General features: G+C 42.9%; 1 protein-coding gene across 23 annotated transcripts in view; it reads left to right on the plus strand.

Annotated features, from left to right (window-relative positions):
* Nucleotides 1-18,100, plus strand: part of rbfox3a (RNA binding fox-1 homolog 3a) — a 222,609-nt gene that overhangs the window by 180,251 nt on the left and 24,258 nt on the right. For 15 of the 23 annotated variants that reach the window (XR_007963143.1, XR_007963145.1, XR_007963146.1 and 12 more), the window contains 6 exons: nt 567-815; nt 2,007-2,078; nt 5,582-5,728; nt 12,914-12,967; nt 15,363-15,455; nt 17,244-17,304. Coding sequence is in view for 19 of the 23 variants with exons in the window: in XM_052070502.1 (XP_051926462.1) it covers nt 567-815; nt 2,007-2,078; nt 5,582-5,728; nt 12,914-12,967; nt 15,363-15,455; nt 17,244-17,304 (676 nt within the window). In the remaining 4 variants the exon portion in view is untranslated. The remainder of the gene's footprint in view (nt 1-566; nt 816-2,006; nt 2,079-5,581; nt 5,729-12,913; nt 12,968-15,362; nt 15,456-17,243; nt 17,305-18,100) is intronic. The other 8 variants (XM_052070495.1, XM_052070496.1, XM_052070506.1 and 5 more) reach the window with 5 other exon arrangements.

Consider the following 18,100-nt stretch of genomic DNA (forward strand, 5'->3'; position numbering starts at 1 on the left):
TAGACAAAAAAAAAAAACAAACACGCACCCACACACACACACAGGAAACAAGACAGCACAAACAAAGTGGGGGTCCGCGTTAAAAGTAAACTTTGATATCAGAAAGCTGGCCGTAAATATCATCCGGCATCCCCCGGGCCACAGGTTTGAGACCTTTTTTTGTTGTTTCACAGCAAGTAACTACAGCAGCCAGCCAGTTGATCGACGCAGTATCTAGTTAGCAGCAAGTGCTTGTAGCTAACGCTTGGAGTCAATCTCAGCCTTCAAATCTTCAATACGCTCCACTCCCCCTCGCGGCTACCTCGTTAGTCAACTCCTAGCTCAACGTTACATCATTTCGAGTTCGCGTGGCACCGAAATACTCTGCAAGTGAGAGACTTGTTATTCCTTACTTTTGGGGTAGGTTGAAGTTTTCTTCTTCTGAAGTGTTTTGGAGGTTGGCAAACTTTGGTTGGCAAAATTTTTTTTCCGAAATGGTCAAACATTTGGGCATTTGAAATATGAGGTGCCACAGTTAAGTGGACAACATAATGTTTCTAATTTTCATCCTCCTCTCTCTCTCGCAGGGTAATCAAGAGGCCCCGGCCCCCCCTGAAGCAATGGCTCAAGCCTTCCCACCCGCCCAGTACCCTCCTCCACCACAGAATGGGATGCCCGCTGAGTATGCCACACCCCACGCTCACCCGCCAAACGACTTCACAGGACCAAATACAGTTGGCGAGCACGCCCTGACGCTGTACACGCCAACGCACACGCAGAGTGAACAGCCCGTAAATGACAGCAGCATCTCTGCACTCACAGCCAACACAGTAACGGTGAGTCAACACTGCAAACAACAAACTACGAAGATCCTTTTCTGGATTCTTACATTGGCATCAATTTTTACAGAAATGTTGAGTATCAGAACAGCATCTTTATGTCAGACATGCAGGTTCCAAATGGATTAACTCATTCAGTACCAGCCAATTCTAAAAAAGACGTTTAAAAACGTCTTTGGGAGTGAATGAGTTAATATAGTGATGTGCTGAAATTCAAACACAATACTCCTCTGCAATGGAAAAATTAATGTGAGGTTTTGCTGAAAGGTAGTTTTCCAAATTTGGAGTTTGGATGTAAGGCTCCATCCATCCTGTGTGGAGTTTGCATGTTCGATCCAAGCTTGGATGTGTTTTCAAACAGTACTGCAGCTTCGTCTCCCATTCCCCCCAAAAGAAGCTTTCGATTTGACTTGAAAATTTCCTGAGGTGTGAATGGTTGTTTGTCTTGCCCTAATGATTGCTTGGCAAACAGCATCCCGCCTCCCTTCCAAAAGTCAGATGGGATAGGCTCCTGCTCACCCGCGATGCGAGTGCGGTATCAAAAATGGATGGATGGATGGTGATTTATACAATCAGATCTTTCCACCGCTGGGTATGATGCGTTTTATAATCTGGTGCAACCTAGCACGGCTAGAATACTCTCACCGAATTGCTACAGCCCAGTTTCGTCAAATGTTTGATTTACAAGCGTCTTCTTCCGAACAGTTGACTTGAATAACCAAAATCCACACCGTGGTCCAAAGTAGTACATGGGAAGTCAAGTTGGGAAAGAGCTGATGCAGGCACTCACGCTTGCGGGGGCAAGCAGATCCAGCACATCAAACCAAGTCCAAGATCTCCAGCTGAAGGCTGAACTCTTCTCGCAATGTTCTTTCCTAATCGAAGATGCTGCCCGTTTTCGATAGAACCGCATCTACGGCAGTATGCGCACTAACTAACGTCTTATGGGACCGCAATTGTTTAAATAGGACTGCAGCATTACTCTGTCGTAGCTTTCAACTCGGTCTCCTGATAGATTACAAACCGGTCAGTCTGACACCTATATCCCGGAAGACTGACTTGGAGTGCGTTAAATGTTTGCACAAAGTCAGCCATTTTTCTCCCCAAAAAAATGAAAAAAAATGTTCTTGTGATATGTTGCAATGTCAGCAAGCAATCCTTGACCCAAATGGTTTGTTTTTCTTTCAGTTTTGCTTGCTTAAAGATGGTTTCTCAGGGGAAGCTGTGTGGAGAGAATGTTCTCCTCACCACAGTTACAAGGTAGACGATTGCTTGATTTGAATGCAATTTATTTATTTTTTTTTAACAATCCAAAGATTTCATTCATGTGCTCACCTTTGAAGCCAGCCGGGTTTTAAGATAATTGATACGGCGAGTTGAGCTCAAGTGCTTTTGTAGTGGCGGGGTGGTACACTGGGAAGCCTGCAGGGAGTCAATGAAGCCTTTCTTGTTGACTCTGGAACTTTCTGAAGTCTCTCAGAAAGCGAGCTTCAGCAACATAAAACGTCGAACTTAAAAAAAAGTCAAAAGTGCCCTATCCGGAGGGATTCTCTGAAAACTGGGATAATACACGAAGTTAAAAAAAAAAAAAAAGTCAAAAGACAACCAGAAGATGTGCCCCAAAAAAAAGATTCTATTTCATATGATTTTCAGCTTTTGGACTTTGCACTGTAGCAAGTGACAAAGTATAAAACAATCGAAGAAGCACAGATTTGCAAAGACACACGTCCGTGGCTGAGCATGAGCATTCTGCAACAACCACTCATCGAAAGAACTCTGAGCCGCTGGGAGTCTTGCATGCTGGGAATGTATGGCAATACGTGCAGCGGAGCTTAGTGACCGGCGTATTTTCCGAAAGAAATCTGTCGACTCCCCCGACCGTGTGACCACAGGGGCGTTTTAACATTTTGAAGTTTCACTTTCTCAGACACACCAGAGAAGTGAACATTTGAAACACACTCTTTGTTTTTGTGCCGAGTCGCCGTGTTGATCATTACCCGCCTCTTGCCGTTTGGCCGATGTCCCGCTGAGCTCGCATCCACTCTCACCTGCTCGTTGGGAACAATGTCAATACACAGCTGGGATCGAATCTGGTTTATAGGCAGGTGGAGTTGTTTAGGGCACTTTGGGATCCGTGGAGGATTATGTGTGCATGCATTTGACCGTGTGTGGAATTCTAAAGCTTAAGCCCCCTCGCTCACACAAATCGGCATAATATTCAACTCGGTATCACCGTTTCCCCGGCGACAGCGAAGAAAGTTTGGTCTGGTTGTGTATGATAATGTTCATTTAATTATTGCCTCGCCATCCCTGGCTGCTCACACACTGTGGATGGCGCAGGCAACTCAACCCAACTTAAGAGCGACGAGAGAAAACGGATTGATTTGAGCTCTGGGACAGAGGCCGAGCAGAATTAAGCTTGAAACGCGAACAGTTCCGTGTTCAGTTTGTCCAAAAACGACCGCCAGGTTCCATTCGCTAACACACACACATACACGTACTCCCACAAGCGGGCACACACATTCTATATGGTGAATTCCTTTTGAATAGGTTCAGTGACTGATTGTTAAAATTGAGACTTTTAGTTCCCTATTTTCATGTGGGGGTTTTTTGTTGTTATTTTCGTGGACGTTAGAAATTTGCTTTGCGCCGTTGTGGGAGTGAACACAGCCAATTGAAATCGCTCCTCGCATTCCCTTTAAATTCAGCACAGGTGAGGCACGCAGGCTACATGGCAGAGCAGAACGGACTCGCTCGCTGGAGTGCATGCAGAAGATCGGGGCACGCATGTTTATATAGAATTGCAAGAAGCGCTGCCGGGGTGCTTTTAGAAATATATTACAGATGTTGATAATAATAATGCATTAAATAGATTGATTTCAACACTAACTCACAGTGTTCAATGCACGATGATGTCATACTTGAATGAAATGAAATGATATCCACCTTACCTAATAGATAAGAATGTGTTTGCCTGTGCCCGGATCAAATCCACCAAAATTGCGTTAGACCACTTGCGCCACGACTTAGACCTGGTTCTACTGGGTCTAAAGTCCGGTTTACTTTCTGTCACTAAATTGGCAGCTTTGCCATGGGCATGTCATCTCAAATGCACTCGGTTAGATTCGTCAGTTTGAGACGCCTGTCCGCCTTTCTACGAAAATTGAGCCCTTCGACTTTAGTAAACAGATGACGTCCCAAGTAAATGGAAATGATGTGCCTCAAGGTAGCAATGTTCAATTTGTCTTTCCATCGTGGCGAAGCTGCATTTTGTTTTAATAGTTTCTATTAATAGTCGACTGTAATCCAAAATGTTTTGTCCATCGCATAAAGCTTACAAAATGAATACTAATAACTGGGAGGTTGGCCAATTGGTGTTGTGTGGCTAAAAAAAAAATACCGTCAGCTCGGACGAGTTCTTTGTCAACTGACAAAATGACATCAACACACCCTCGGTTTTTTAGTTTTGTTTTTTTTTACACTTTCCGGAATAACTTCTAGGAAACATTTTGTGCAATTTCTTTAGTCACGAATCCGTGACGGTATTTCACGACATCACGCTGGTTAGAACGGGCCAGATAAATTTCTCTCTCGCCTCTATTTGCGTTCTGTCACTCGTTCTTTCACACTAATGCACAAGTGAGGTACAAGACCCCTGCCCTGTCCAAAGTTGAAGCCGTTATTTTTGCGAAACTGGTGTTGGGAATGAAATTGCACATCAAGTAGGCAGTCACGGTGAGACGCACATACCTGATTATTGTTGCATTATAGCGCCATAACTATTCAACTTGTATGTGTGTGAGTTGGTGTGTGTGCACTTAACACATGCGTGAGAGAGAGCAAGTGATGTAATGCCATTATTCTCACGTCTCCGTCTTTCCGTTTTCAACGTTCTCTCTCCAGTCAGCACTTGCCTCTCCAAATGCTTCCGCACACGCCACTCATCTAGCGCCAGTTCTCTCTCTCTCTTTCCCTCCATTCTTCAGCTTTTCTTTCCGCCACTGTACTTCTCTCTTCCCCCGTCTCGTTGGCTCTTGCGACAAATGCTGCTACCTTCAGCACTTCTCTCTCATTGATTGGAGGCCGGATAAGCTGACATCATCTTTCCATCTTGGGGTGTTGCCCTTATTCTTTCACTCTTCCTTTTTCACCTCACCTTCACGTTGCTCGGGTTTCTTTGCTGCAAATATTTTGAAACGGGGCAAGCAACAAAGGATAAAGCAACGTACTGTAACGTCAATCCATCTTTTGGTCCCCTCTTAGTTTTGATCTGGGTGTGCTTGAATTTTATGGGTGAAAGTAGAAACCAAGAAAACCCACGCAGGCACGGGGAGAACATGCAAACTCCACACAGGAAGGCCGGAATCGAACCCTTCACCTCTGTACTGTTAGCCCGACGCGCTATCCAGTCAACAAGTGGGCCTCATCATATCATGAAGTCACTGATTTCATTCAACTGGATTAAAAATATCGCACGCGCTGTACCGGATAGTCGCCGGAAATTTAACGCAGCAGGCGGGCGGACTGAATGCATTGCATGTTCTCACTTTTGCGCCTTGCTTGATGACGCGCTTTCTGATGGACCAACGGTTTTGAGACAAATACAGGCTGTTTGCAGTATATCACTGGAAAAGTCACGCCCCAGTGCATGGTATGCCAGAAAATGTGACTACATTAAGAATGGGCCTTTTTTTTTTTTTTGCAGATTCAGAATTTATTCCCAACATTCATTGACCTTCTGCGTTCTGTCTGCTTCTTTGCAGCAGATAGATGACATCACACAGACGGAGGGTTCGCAGCAGCTTCACCTGCAGCCGAGTGACTCGTCAGAGAAACAGCAGCCCAAAAGATTACACGTCTCCAACATCCCTTTCCGATTCCGGGACCCTGACCTGCGGCAAATGTTTGGGGTAAGATGGGCCGCCATGGACGCGTGATTGTTCTCGACTCTCTGGCGTTTTTGGTTTCACAAAAGCGGACAATTGGGTTCCGCGTTGATCAAAACTGAACTGTGAAACTCAAAGGGCCAACATAATAACATCAAGAATGTGAGTTGTGTGCCTTGAATCAGTTTGCGAGGCTCTCGTCATCAAACTAAATAATTCACACCCTTACCTTTGCGTGGCCCTTCACCCAAATTAGGCTGGCTTTATTAATCTTTCATCTCGCATGTCTGTCTTTAAGTGGTCCTCCAAAAGTCAGAGTGGTTGGGAGCTCGCCGATTGTATGCTCCACTTGCACTTTACACGTGTAAAAGAAACCTTAAGTGACTTATTGCAGGGGATGCAAACTGTACTGACGGATGTGTTTTCAGATCATTTGATAGAGATGAAACCTTGGGTTAAATATAAACCTGCCTCATTATATCGTTGCGTCTCGCCAACTTTGTCGTGACTGTTTTTCTGCACCGAGGCCTTTTCAGGGCAGATGGTTGGTTGGATCACAGGCTGTAAAACTGAAGATCGTTTGTGTCCTTGCTTCTCTGGAAGTCAGCAATAGATGTTGGGCATTTAAGTTGACGTAACACGACGGCGCATTTCTGATTGGCCGATACATCTGGAAAATTAGTACCCCATTGTTGGGCCGAACCTCACAACCTGCGCGACACTCCCGTCAGTTTCGGCCGTGTCACTCACCGTACGGTATTAACGCTTTGAGGGTCAGCGGTTACTACAGTGGACAGCTTATCATGTTAGCGGGTGACCGGATGCATGAAAGGGTTAAAACATATCCGTGTGCATGATGCGGCGGCCTGAATAAGGCACGCAATATCGTCTATGCCGCCGTTTTCTGTATCCATAGAACACAAACATGCATATTATTGTACCAAGCAAACCCAGCCCCACCCGCCCGGCCCCAAGTATGAATATTTAATAGGAGGTCGGAGTTATGCGTCTCCAACTCCCACACTTGCCTTCCTGTTTCACAAATGGACTGAAACATCTGCTCCTGTGGGTTCCGCTAGCACTTCCCAGGCCTCCGAGCTCTTGATGTTCGGAGAATGCGCGGGAGTGGAAGGGGGCCCGTCAGTCGAGAGACAATTAATGGGATTCTTCAGTGAGGTTAAAAGGGAGTTTATCCTCATTAGGTGTATGCGGGGTGACAGCGGCAGCTAGGGGTGCTGGAGTGAGTGTCGGCGCCTGTTTGGATTTGTGTATTCTTGAGCAGTGCTGGGACTCTATATCCCCCTCCTCCGCCCCCCAGCAGTCTCCAGTCACTTAGTGGATTCTCCGAGGCACTGAACACTGCACCGCAATTAACCAATGATGGCATCAGACTGGGTGAAAGGAACAGTAGAACGGGAAAAGGAGAATAAAAGGAGACAGACAGTCTCAGCCCGTCTTGTTGAACACACGCCTGCAAACACTCGGGGAGGGGATGGATTCAAATTACCGGTAAAATCTGTGCCAGGAGGAATTTTCCTTTTGAAACGATCGCCCACGTTTTCCTCAAGAAAGCATTGTTGAGCAGTAAAAAGTATTTGGTGAAGGATGACTGTTGTATTTGTTTGAGGGGACACATCATGAAAACAATTTTTTAACTGCTGATGAACAAAAAGCTGGTCGGTCCCCTGCATTGCCACATCTTGATTTTTGTACGAGTGCAAGCCTCATTTTGAACCTTGGAAGACATTCTGGCATACTGAGTCTGTTTTCTTTGACGTGAGCCCGGCGCACCCAACAATTTGGTGGCCGAGAGTCGGTTCAACAAGGATTTTGATGACATAGGCTATTTTCTAGGCTAGTTAGTAGCCAACTGCAAAACTGAAAGACTTTTGGATCAATGGATGAATGAATCTTCGCAAATAGCATCGCCAGTGTTCGCTTCTGATAAGCGATGCAAAACTCAAAAGTTGTCGTGAAGTCGCCTCCTGACAGATGTGTTCACTGTTCCTTTGTTTTCGTTCGCTTGAGTCAGGATTCCGCTTAGGAAACCCAACGACAACCCAACCAAAGCCAAGACAAGTCGGTACTGTGCAATGGAAAACCGGCAATTGGATATTTCCTGAATGTGGTATTTTTCCTGAGCCGAAGGCAGAAGCAATTGCCGTAAAATGTGTCTGGTTTCCCCGCCTCACTAATATAGATTTCAGAAGAACCGAAGAACTTCCTTTCATTTAAATTGGGATGTGTGAGCAGCAGACACAAATCTATTACAGTTCCGCTAAACTACCGCCGCGATGCAAACAAAGGCAATAACTGGGCATTACGGCAAATGGAATTCGGAGTCATCTCAGCCAAAGTTGTAATAGAAAAGCATTATGAGAGCATTAAACGAAGCCGTTTTAAGAAGTTCCATCAAAGGCGAATCCCAAGAAATGTATGTATGGTGAACAATAAAGTAAACATAACCTCCAAAAGCAGTTAAAAATATATATATTTAAAGGCATTAGTTTCCAACTAACACCCGAAAGACAACTTTATCATAAGCCAAGTTGGAGCTTAATTCATAATTAGATCAGGACAATTGGGAGGCGATTATCGGGTCAGGGAAGAGAATCTTAATGGCAGACTGATTATCAGCATTAACACCATCACTCCATTAATTCAGTTCTCTTCATCAAATCACCGAGATCTCCGCGTATAATTCTACACAACCTTATCTTTGTATCCAACTTTTATTTTTTATTCCTCTAACTCAGTCAGTACCAGCCAATTATAGACCAAGTCTGAAAAGACGTTTAAAAACGTCTTTGGGAGTGAACGAGTTAATGGAACTACATCATCATTTCGAACGCTCGGAAAGCTAAAGCGTCTGGGCCCGCGCCATTGAGCCTTACGCGGGGTGAAACCTGACAAGTTGAGTCGCAGGACTGCTGTCCCTTGAGTATCGGCTGCGTTTAATTAATAAACAGGCACTTAGTGAGCCGACCGCAAGAGGGTCCTTACTGTCACCCTCCCAGAGGTAGGGGTCCTAAATGAGTCATTACATACTCGACACACAGTCAACTGCCGACATATTGCCTGTGTGTAGGTGGATGTGAGTGTATGCATCGGGGGTCGGGTAGTGTGGTAATAGAATTTTAATGATAGCTACACCTGCCTAATCACCTGTTCAGGAGCCTTGCAGCATTCCACGTAACCCAGCATTCTCAGCACGGGAATTATTTTTAATGTGTCCTGTTCAAAGCTTCCCTCTCATTTGCCTTCCCAATGATTCCACAAGGCTCCATTCTCGTCTTCTCCGCATCTGAGGAAGCGAGGTGTAATTATAATCCAAACTTGGCTAATTCACATCAACATATCATTGGATTCGTACAAAATAGCTTTTTGGCGACGTCAAGGCTTGTACTCCCAAGTGCAAACGGGAGGTTTGAGTCGAGGCGGGACAGTACGTGTGTTTTTCGACAAGAGTTTGTGATAGATTTCTTCTTTTTATTTATTTATTTTTTATGTATCATCAAATCAATACAGGTGAAACTTTATGAGCAGCAATAAATGGTTGCAGGCAGTTTAGAATGTTTTCTTTTTTTATTCCTAAAATCACGATGGAATTTGTGCTGTAAAAAAGACCCATTTAATAAAAACAAAACGAATGATACGACACCCGGGGTCTGTATTTCTCTCTCTCTCTCCTCTCTCTTGCTATAATAACTTACGTTTCGGATCCTGCTCGATTGTGTCAAATCCCTTGCGCCAACTTCTGAAGGTATGTGGCGCCATCAACTGGAAACTCGAGTAATGACACCGAAAATAGATGGATGGATGAATAGAATTATTGGATCCATCCATCCATCCCTCTTCTACACGGCTTAACCTCATTGTGGTGATGGTTGTGCCGGAGCAGCCTCTCAGTTCATGGTGATGTGAAACTATCCTTATTGTATACAGTGACACTGGTGTTGCATCAGCTTTCACTTCTTGGTTATTTCTGACTTACCAGTGTCATAAAAGCTTGGAACCGAGCGACTTCGGGGACAAGCTAGAACGACTTCTGCGATGCTCTGGATGAATCTGGGAAGTTGCAGTCAAGAAGGGCATCCGTCTGTAAAGTCGATGCCAAATTGTATTTGGAAGTGAGAGATAATGAAGTTGAGAAAAAGGAACACACAGAGCTGGACTATTTGGAGAAGGCTTATCCAAAATGTATAAGCGTGCGTATTTTTCCAACGTTGAGCAAAGATGCAGTAAGTGGAGAATACGGGGAGAATACTCAAACCTCACATGGGAAGCCCGAGGGTGAGATTCGAACCCTATACTGCACCTCGGAATGTGAGTGCAAACCGCTTGACCACCTTTTCTGCATGTTTAAAACTAGTGACCACGATTACCGGTATATAAAACCACAGCTCGACCACAATCGCACATGAGGACTGTCCTCAATCTGCAGTCCTAATACCTTTTCTTTAAAATTAAACAATAAAATAAAAAGTATATGCAAAATATTATAACCTCGTGGATTTTCAAAATAGAAGAAAGGGCCGTACTAAAAAAATAATAATAATAAAAAGACAGCTTTAAGATGCAGATAAATGCCTTCTAATTGTGTTGCAGTGCTTCAGTAACTCCGTCTGGCGCACGCATCTAAGCAACGCTAACCTGAGGACATTGATGGAGAAGGATAGCTCAACAATGCAGCATTGCACTTAAGTGCGGCTGACGTATCTATAAATTACAATTGGGGAAACCTGCTGTTCCGCTGACAAACTCAAAACGATGTGCACTCAAGCGTCGGACACCTCTGTCAAGATTGTCTATTTGAAAGTACTCAAAGTACTTCAGTTAGAGTATTCCGGGGAAAAAAAAGGTTTCACACAACGTACATGGATCCAGTATTATAGTTGATGAATAATATTCTTACTTGAATGGAGCTGGCAAAGACAAAGGTAAAGAAGCCACGCCAATGAAAGTTGATGCCAAATGTCGTGGTGATTTGAAGGAGTTCTTGATTTTAATGATGTGCTGGAGCTCCACCCATGAGTTCATGTTGATCGCTAACCTTGCCAGGCAGTATGTTAATACTCAACCTTGCATTCTGCATAACTAGACCTTGAATCACAGTTTATTTCAATAAATAAATAAAGATAGCGCAGACAACAGAGTAAAGGCAAGGTTGCCGTGCCAGCCCTGAAAATTAGAGATGCCTACCAACAATTTCATACGCAACATTTATGTAAAGAAATTCAAAGTGCTATTTTCAATCATATAAACATTTGATTCCATTCTGATCCAATTTGAACCCTTTCGGGGACGGCGGTCACTCCAGTGGGCAGTTGGTTATCAGGTTACAGGTTATCATTTTTTGTGCATGAAAAGGGTTCAAATGTATTCTCAACAGTGACACGGAACAAGCTTTGGAGTTATTCAGTCTGTCAGTGTTGTGTGTGTGTGTGTTTAAGTGGCAGAGATCAGAGACACGCATTCTGATATTTGTCTGGGGCTGGCCCCAGTGAGAGGCCTATCTACAGACCACTGAACAAGCAATTTTGTTTGGCTAGCAAGGTTTTTCTCTCCGCTCACACAATCTGGGCTTTACTTCCTCCCAGCGGATGGTTGCAATTGGAGTGTGTACACGTGTTGCTCAACCTTGGCGATTCGTGTTGCTTAATTTAGTGTAAAGTAGAAGCTGACACATTGTGACAGCTTGTAAATCATTTGGGGTTGTTGGATGTGTTCTTGCCTTTTTTTTCCCCCTTTTTTTCAGGAAATCGCAAGAAAATGTAGATGGGCACGGGTAGACATGCTTTGGCCACACTGATCGAAGCGATATTTCACTATAAGAACAGTGATTTTTTTCACGCTTTTGCCAAGCCGTTATATTTGGGAGCTTGAACAGTTTTTATTTAGTACAGAATACTTATTAGTACAGATTTTTGTATAAAATCCGACTGACTCCTCGTGAGAACAATCTCCTTTGCCTGAAATCCGGGTTAAGTTGCTCAACTCAGATTTCCTTTTTCATCATATGGCTGAGTTAAGATATGCTTGATGGCAGCGTAAACATCCAAACAGATTCTCAGAACGAATCCGGCCTTGACTACACCGTATGTGGATGAAGATCAGGTTTTCCAAAATTCCTCTGTGAAATGTGTCAGTCATGCAATCTGTCAGTCAGATGTTCAAAAAGGAGTTTAACGTATTTTTCCTTTTATAAGGCGCACATAAAAGCATTCAAGTTTTTCAAAACGCAACAGTACGCCTTATAATCTGATGCACCTTATATAAGAATAAATTTTCTGGTTTCTTGAACGTAGTATTTTAAATATTCTGTAAAGTGCTTTGTTGTATTATATTACCTTTAGAGTAACTCCATCTAGTGGATGCATAATGCAATTACAGTCACTATTGTAGCTTTTATTCTTTGCGCCTTATAATGCCCTGCGTCCTAAATATGAAAACAGTTTTGAAATAGGCCATTCATTGAAGGTGCGCCTTATACGCCGACACACTTTATAGTGCGGAAAATACGGTAATTAGTTTAAAAAAAAGAGAGAGATACAAGAGGAAGCCCTTCATACTTGACACGCAGCCAAAAGTCGGTTCCTGCAGTACTTACTGTGTTTGTTTTCTTTTCCTGGCCTTATTGGCTGTAATTTTGACTTTATTACGACATTATTGTAAACTCACACAGGATGATTCCAGCAGAAACCGGTTTCTTCTCCAAGTGAAAATTTGAGACACTCTAATTGTGTTTTATCTAAAGAGGGAGGGGGAAAAAAAACAACATACAATGATGGGGATCATTAAGATCACTGGTGTGTGCCAATACATTGCACAGCTATAGCATCTGCCTTGGTAATGTTCATTAAAAGCAGATAGCCTTTCGCGCCAATACACACACCCACACATGCCCATATACACCCGTCTTTATCACCACAACGGAGCAAATACGGCATTAAATGGCATTGAGCGTAAATGAGTGTTTTAATAATCTAATTGTCAGGTCAAGAGGAGTTTGATCATTTAGAGAATTGCATACTTGACTTGCATGTTCGACAATTTAATGAAGAAAACTTTCAGAAGAAACGCTACGCAGGGTTTGGGGATTTCATTATATATTTTGTTCGCAAGATGACTTGCATGCCCACATTCTAATGACCCCATTCTGTTTTCTCACCCTGTCCTCTCCTCCTTGTCCCATCTTGTCTCTAACAGCAATTTGGCAAGATTTTGGATGTGGAGATTATTTTTAACGAGCGAGGCTCCAAGGTAAGTCAACATCGAGGTCTACAGTACACACGTGAATATGTTTTGTATTTCCTCTGACTTTACTCAGTATCCCTTGGCTGGGTTTTCTCTCCCGCGATGGCTCCTCTTTCTTCACAGCTTTTTCTTTCACTCCGTCTAAGGGTAATTACAAAGTTATCCATTCCAAATGCCTTCAGGCAGCTCTTAGACATTTCCCGCTTGCCACCATACGTTGAGACCGAGGCTCAACCGCCTCCTCTTATCTTAATGCTGACATCAGGCCGCTCACAGTATGCAAACACGCTCGCACTGTCCCTGACAAGTTAGCTCCCTGACCTACAGCAGCGGGAGATAACCGCATATTGTGGGGGGGGCAAGCAAAAAAGATGGAGGCGATCAAATAAACAAATTCAACCTCACCGGCTGTCAACAACGAGCAAGCAAGCGTGACACGTATTAGCCAGCAGCACACACGCACAAGAATACACAAATGGAACACGTTGGCCGACAGATTATTCTTGAATGACACCCATTAGGCACGTTTTGACAGTTCAATTGTGTTACATCATTAACTGATAACATGTAAAAGTGGGAAGAGAGGGAGGAATAATTGCATCCAAGAACCCTCGGATGCAACCCGGCACACTGTGTCGCGGCCCCTTAATGCATGTGGCGCGCCAGAGTCCAGAAGAGGAAATGAGCGTTCTTAAATTTGAATAAATTAATAGAGGCATGAATGGAAAAAGACCTGCAAACAATATTATTGATGGGGAAAAACACATCCGATGCGATGCTGATTAAGTCAAATTACATGCTTGTGACGGTTCAAGGGATTTGATCAATACAAATCTATATATTGATGGGCATCAAAAATACTTCAAAATGTGTGTGAGTGTGTGTATATATATATATATATATATATATATATATATATATATATATATATATATATATATATATATATATATATATATATATACTGTATGTAGCGGCCCGGTAGTCCAGTGGTTAGCACGTCGGCTTCACAGTGCGGAGGTGCAAGGTTCGATTCCAGCTGCGGCCTCCCTGTGTGGAGTTTGCATGTTCTCCCCGGGCCTGCGTGGGTTTTCTCCGGGTGCTCCGGTTTCTTCCCACTTTCCAAAAACATGCATGGCAGGCTGATTGGACGCTCTAAATTGTCCCTAAGTGTGAGTGTGGGCGTGGATGGTTGTTCGTCTCTGTGTGCCCTGCGATTGGCTGGCAACCAGTTCAGGGTGTCCTCCGCCTACTGCCCGAAGATGGCTGGGATAGGCTCCAGCACCCCCCGCGACCCTAGTGAGGATCAAGCGGTTCAGAAAATGGATGGATGGATGGATATATATATGTATTTCAATTTTTTTTTTAATTACATCATAATTGTAATTAGGAAATCAGGAAATTAAAGATCTTTTTTTTCCCCCCCTGCTGTTATTCTTTTTCCGTTTCCAATTCAATGAACCTTTCTTTTGGCCTCCCGTCAGAATACGGCCTCTTGAGCTTGAAAATTTAAATTAATCGGAATGAGTTTTGTCTCATAGCCTCTGATTGGTTGAGAGCACAATTAGGAATTAAAACCGCATTTTTCATTCATTATACCAACTCAAATTAAATGTAATTATCGCAAAAAATATCCTTCATTTTACTTCATCTTTGTTAATTCATTTTATTATTTTAAATGTATTTATTTGGGTATTTTGGTTCGATCAAACAGAGGAAGGTCAAACAGTTGTTTGGAAACTGCAGTTTACTTAAGTTTATCACACCATGCTTAGAGCGAAAGAACCAACCCCCGCCAAAGAAAATCTAACAAACCCACTCTAAAAAGTAATTAAATCTAGCTGATTATTTGAAAAGTAAAGAAACAAAAATAACTGTACTGTAAAATCAAAGTATGACAGCCGTGGTTCCCACTATAGGTATTGAAAGACCCTGTCGGAAATCAAAATAAATTGTGTGGCGCCTGTGGTCAAATTAACATTAACACTCACATAATATGATTGAATGACACGTCGGATACAGCAAAAGGGCTTCCTTCAGTTGAAAATAAAGAAAAAGGCAGAAAACTACATATCTCTTGATGTGTGACGCGGTATATTTAATCCTGTTTCAATTCTGCAGGTACGTGGTACCAATGAGTACATTTATATTTCAATTTCAGCATCCGCGCAGTGTCACACATGAAGTGTTCTTGTTTCTGTTCAGACGGTCGAGTCACAGACGTGTGTGCGAATGTCCTGTTTTCCAACCTTCCCGAACCCCCCAGTCTGATTTCCTAACCTCCAGGCCTCTCATCTATGCTTTTGTCTTTTTCCCTCTCTTCTTTCATTCCCCTTCCTCCTCCCTCCTCACTTCCATCCTTTGTTTCTATATTTTTAACCTCACTTCCTTGCAACTGCAGGGCTTTGGGTTTGTAACATTTGAAACAACCGCCGATGCTGATCGCGCACGGGAGAAACTAAATGGTACAATCGTAGAAGGACGCAAAATAGAGGTGCCTGTTTGTTTGTTTTTTCCCAGTCTTTGCCTATGGTCCCCGCCCCTCTTCTCCCTCGCCTACTTGTACCCCCCTCCTCCCGCCCCTGACTCTGTCTTTCCTTTTTCCTTCTGCCTGAAGTTTCCTGCAATACCTTCCCTCTCTTGCATTCATCTCGTGTCTTCCACCTGCCTGCTGCACCTTGAACGCTGCATGCTGAAGCCTGATCTGATCTGTAAGTGTTTGTGACAAAGACAGAGAGAGAGAGAGCGATTCGGCGACGTTTGAGTGTTTTGACACAAACCATGAATTACTACTTTGCTCATGACGGATTGTGGCATGTGTGTTTGTGTGTGCATGCGCACGCAGTCGCATCAGTTTGTTTTTTGGGCAGTTCAAAAGAAAGACATTGGATTCAAATCATAGTGTCTCTTGTGCACAGTATAAATCAGCAGATTTTTTTTAAGCCTTTCATGGACAGCGGTTACTACAGTGGACAGCCTGTCAGGTTATCAGGTTACAGGTTATCATTATTGGTCCATGAAAGGGTGAATGATCTATTTGCTCTCTTCCTCATCGAAACACCTGAAAAGTGTCAATAAAAGCATTTGCCACAGCGGTCTGAAGTGGCGCACGCTGCAAGAAAATGCAAGGAATTTTGTCACAAGCGATATGACATGACACCTTCTTGTGACTGTTTCCAAATCAGCCCTGAAATCGTTCATTGTGAAATTGTACTGATAAATAAATTAAATGCCATGACGAGAATGGTTTCTGGCATTTCAAACATGCTTAAACCAGCGGAAATTATCCATTCTATCCATCGCTTCTCATTTTGCCGATGCCTCCTCGTCGCCACAATAACACTCATTGTTAAGCACAGCAGGGCTGCTCTCGACCTGCCTTTCCAATGCCGTATTTAAAGATATGACATTAGCCCACAGAGTTCCCCTTTCAGGATTGGTATATCAAAATGCGCATGATAAATTAATTAATCTATTTGCACGGACTCCTCATGATATATATTTATTTACTGTATTTATTTTCCGCTTGGATCGAAACACACCAAATAAACGGCGCTGCAAGTCAACACATCTATTGGTGTGAGCAATTGCAGTTTGCGGCAGTTTTTGTACGTGCAAACATTTAGAAATCAGTCCGTTGTGTGCAGTCAAACCCCCGTCGTGTCGCGTTCACAAATTCACCTATTTTGGTGCTCAAGCCAAAGCGATCAGTCTTATCAAAATAATGCATTGTCACCATCCTATAGCATCTCGGATCTTTAAAATGTTGAAATGAGAGCAAAAACCATCAGTCAGTAGCCTTGTCTATGTAAAAAGAAAACAAAATGGCCTGCTGTTGTCTTTTGGTGAATAAGGGCAACTGCACATGTTATTTTTTATTAATCCCTGTTATTCTGTATTACCGTAATTTTGTTGAAAAAATGATACGTGTGTGTATTTAATTTTTTTTTTCGATTGGATATTTACCAGAGCCTGGCTTGTGAATGACTGGTTGAGTTGCAGAATTATTCTTTGAAAACTGTGATCCTGCAAGATTGTCACAATTGGTGTATTTTAAAGCTCGATGATTACATTTTGTCGACAGCCCTTTCAATTTTTTATGCTTGCATTTTTTTTTTATTACATGTTAGAATATATAGAAAATCTAACCGTTGACTTGACTGCATGTAGCCTGACTTCAAAAAATGAGCATGGAAGGTGGTTATGATTCAATGCAATACAATACAACGCATAGTGTGTGTCCAGCTTTGCCTAATGCAAACTTCTGCCTGCCTGCTGACAGGTCAATAATGCCACAGCAAGAGTAATGACCAACAAAAAAGTGGCAAACCCTTACGCAAACGGTAAGATGTAACCTTTATTTGTATCTTTGTGCGTTTGCTCATTTGTTTGTTTGTTTTCTGTTAGTGCAGAGTGATGTTTCATGGTGGCAAACACATACCAACAGACCTCTTGGTTATTTATCAAAGGTGGAGGGGAAACCCGAGTCTATTCACTTTTGGATGAAAAAGGAAACAAAGGCTTGAGCGGGCGTCATCCTTTCACTTTAGATGAATGAAATGCATATTTGTCATCGTGGGTGCTAAATCTATATTTGTCAGAGGGAATAAAGTTTGAAATATCACACAAATAGCAAAGTGCAAGCAGGAGTTAATGGCAAGAGGAAAAGAATAGAGAATGCTACTCAAACGTCTGCCACTGTGCAAAATATCAAGGTAAGGTATAAGAAAATAAAACCGAACATCCATTTGGTCCTGGCGCTGCTTCATTTGTGAGTGAATGAGTTTTTCACAATGATTAGACATTTCACCACGTCATCACAGTGCGGCTTGAATCATGATTTTAGCCTTCTTCTCTAATTTGAATGTGTAAAGTGTCACTCAAAAAGCAGATCGAGTTCTGCGAGGTAAATTGCTTCGAAAGGGAGATGGTATGCCGGCTGTAATTTGCATTTCTGCAGATAAATTGATTCGACTTTAGATGTGATGGAAATTCTGACATAACCTGATCACAGGCGGGCTAATTAATTGACTTTTCTGTTCAGATTAATGGCAGATGTGCTCTTTTGACATTCGAGCGGGGAGGCAGGCCAGGCTAATTTTGGTTTGTTAAATTACTCAATGACAACCCAATCAAACA

Source organism: Hippocampus zosterae, chromosome 7 (genome assembly GCF_025434085.1).
Source record: "Hippocampus zosterae strain Florida chromosome 7, ASM2543408v3, whole genome shotgun sequence".
In the NCBI taxonomy this organism is placed as follows: domain Eukaryota; kingdom Metazoa; phylum Chordata; class Actinopteri; order Syngnathiformes; family Syngnathidae; genus Hippocampus; species Hippocampus zosterae.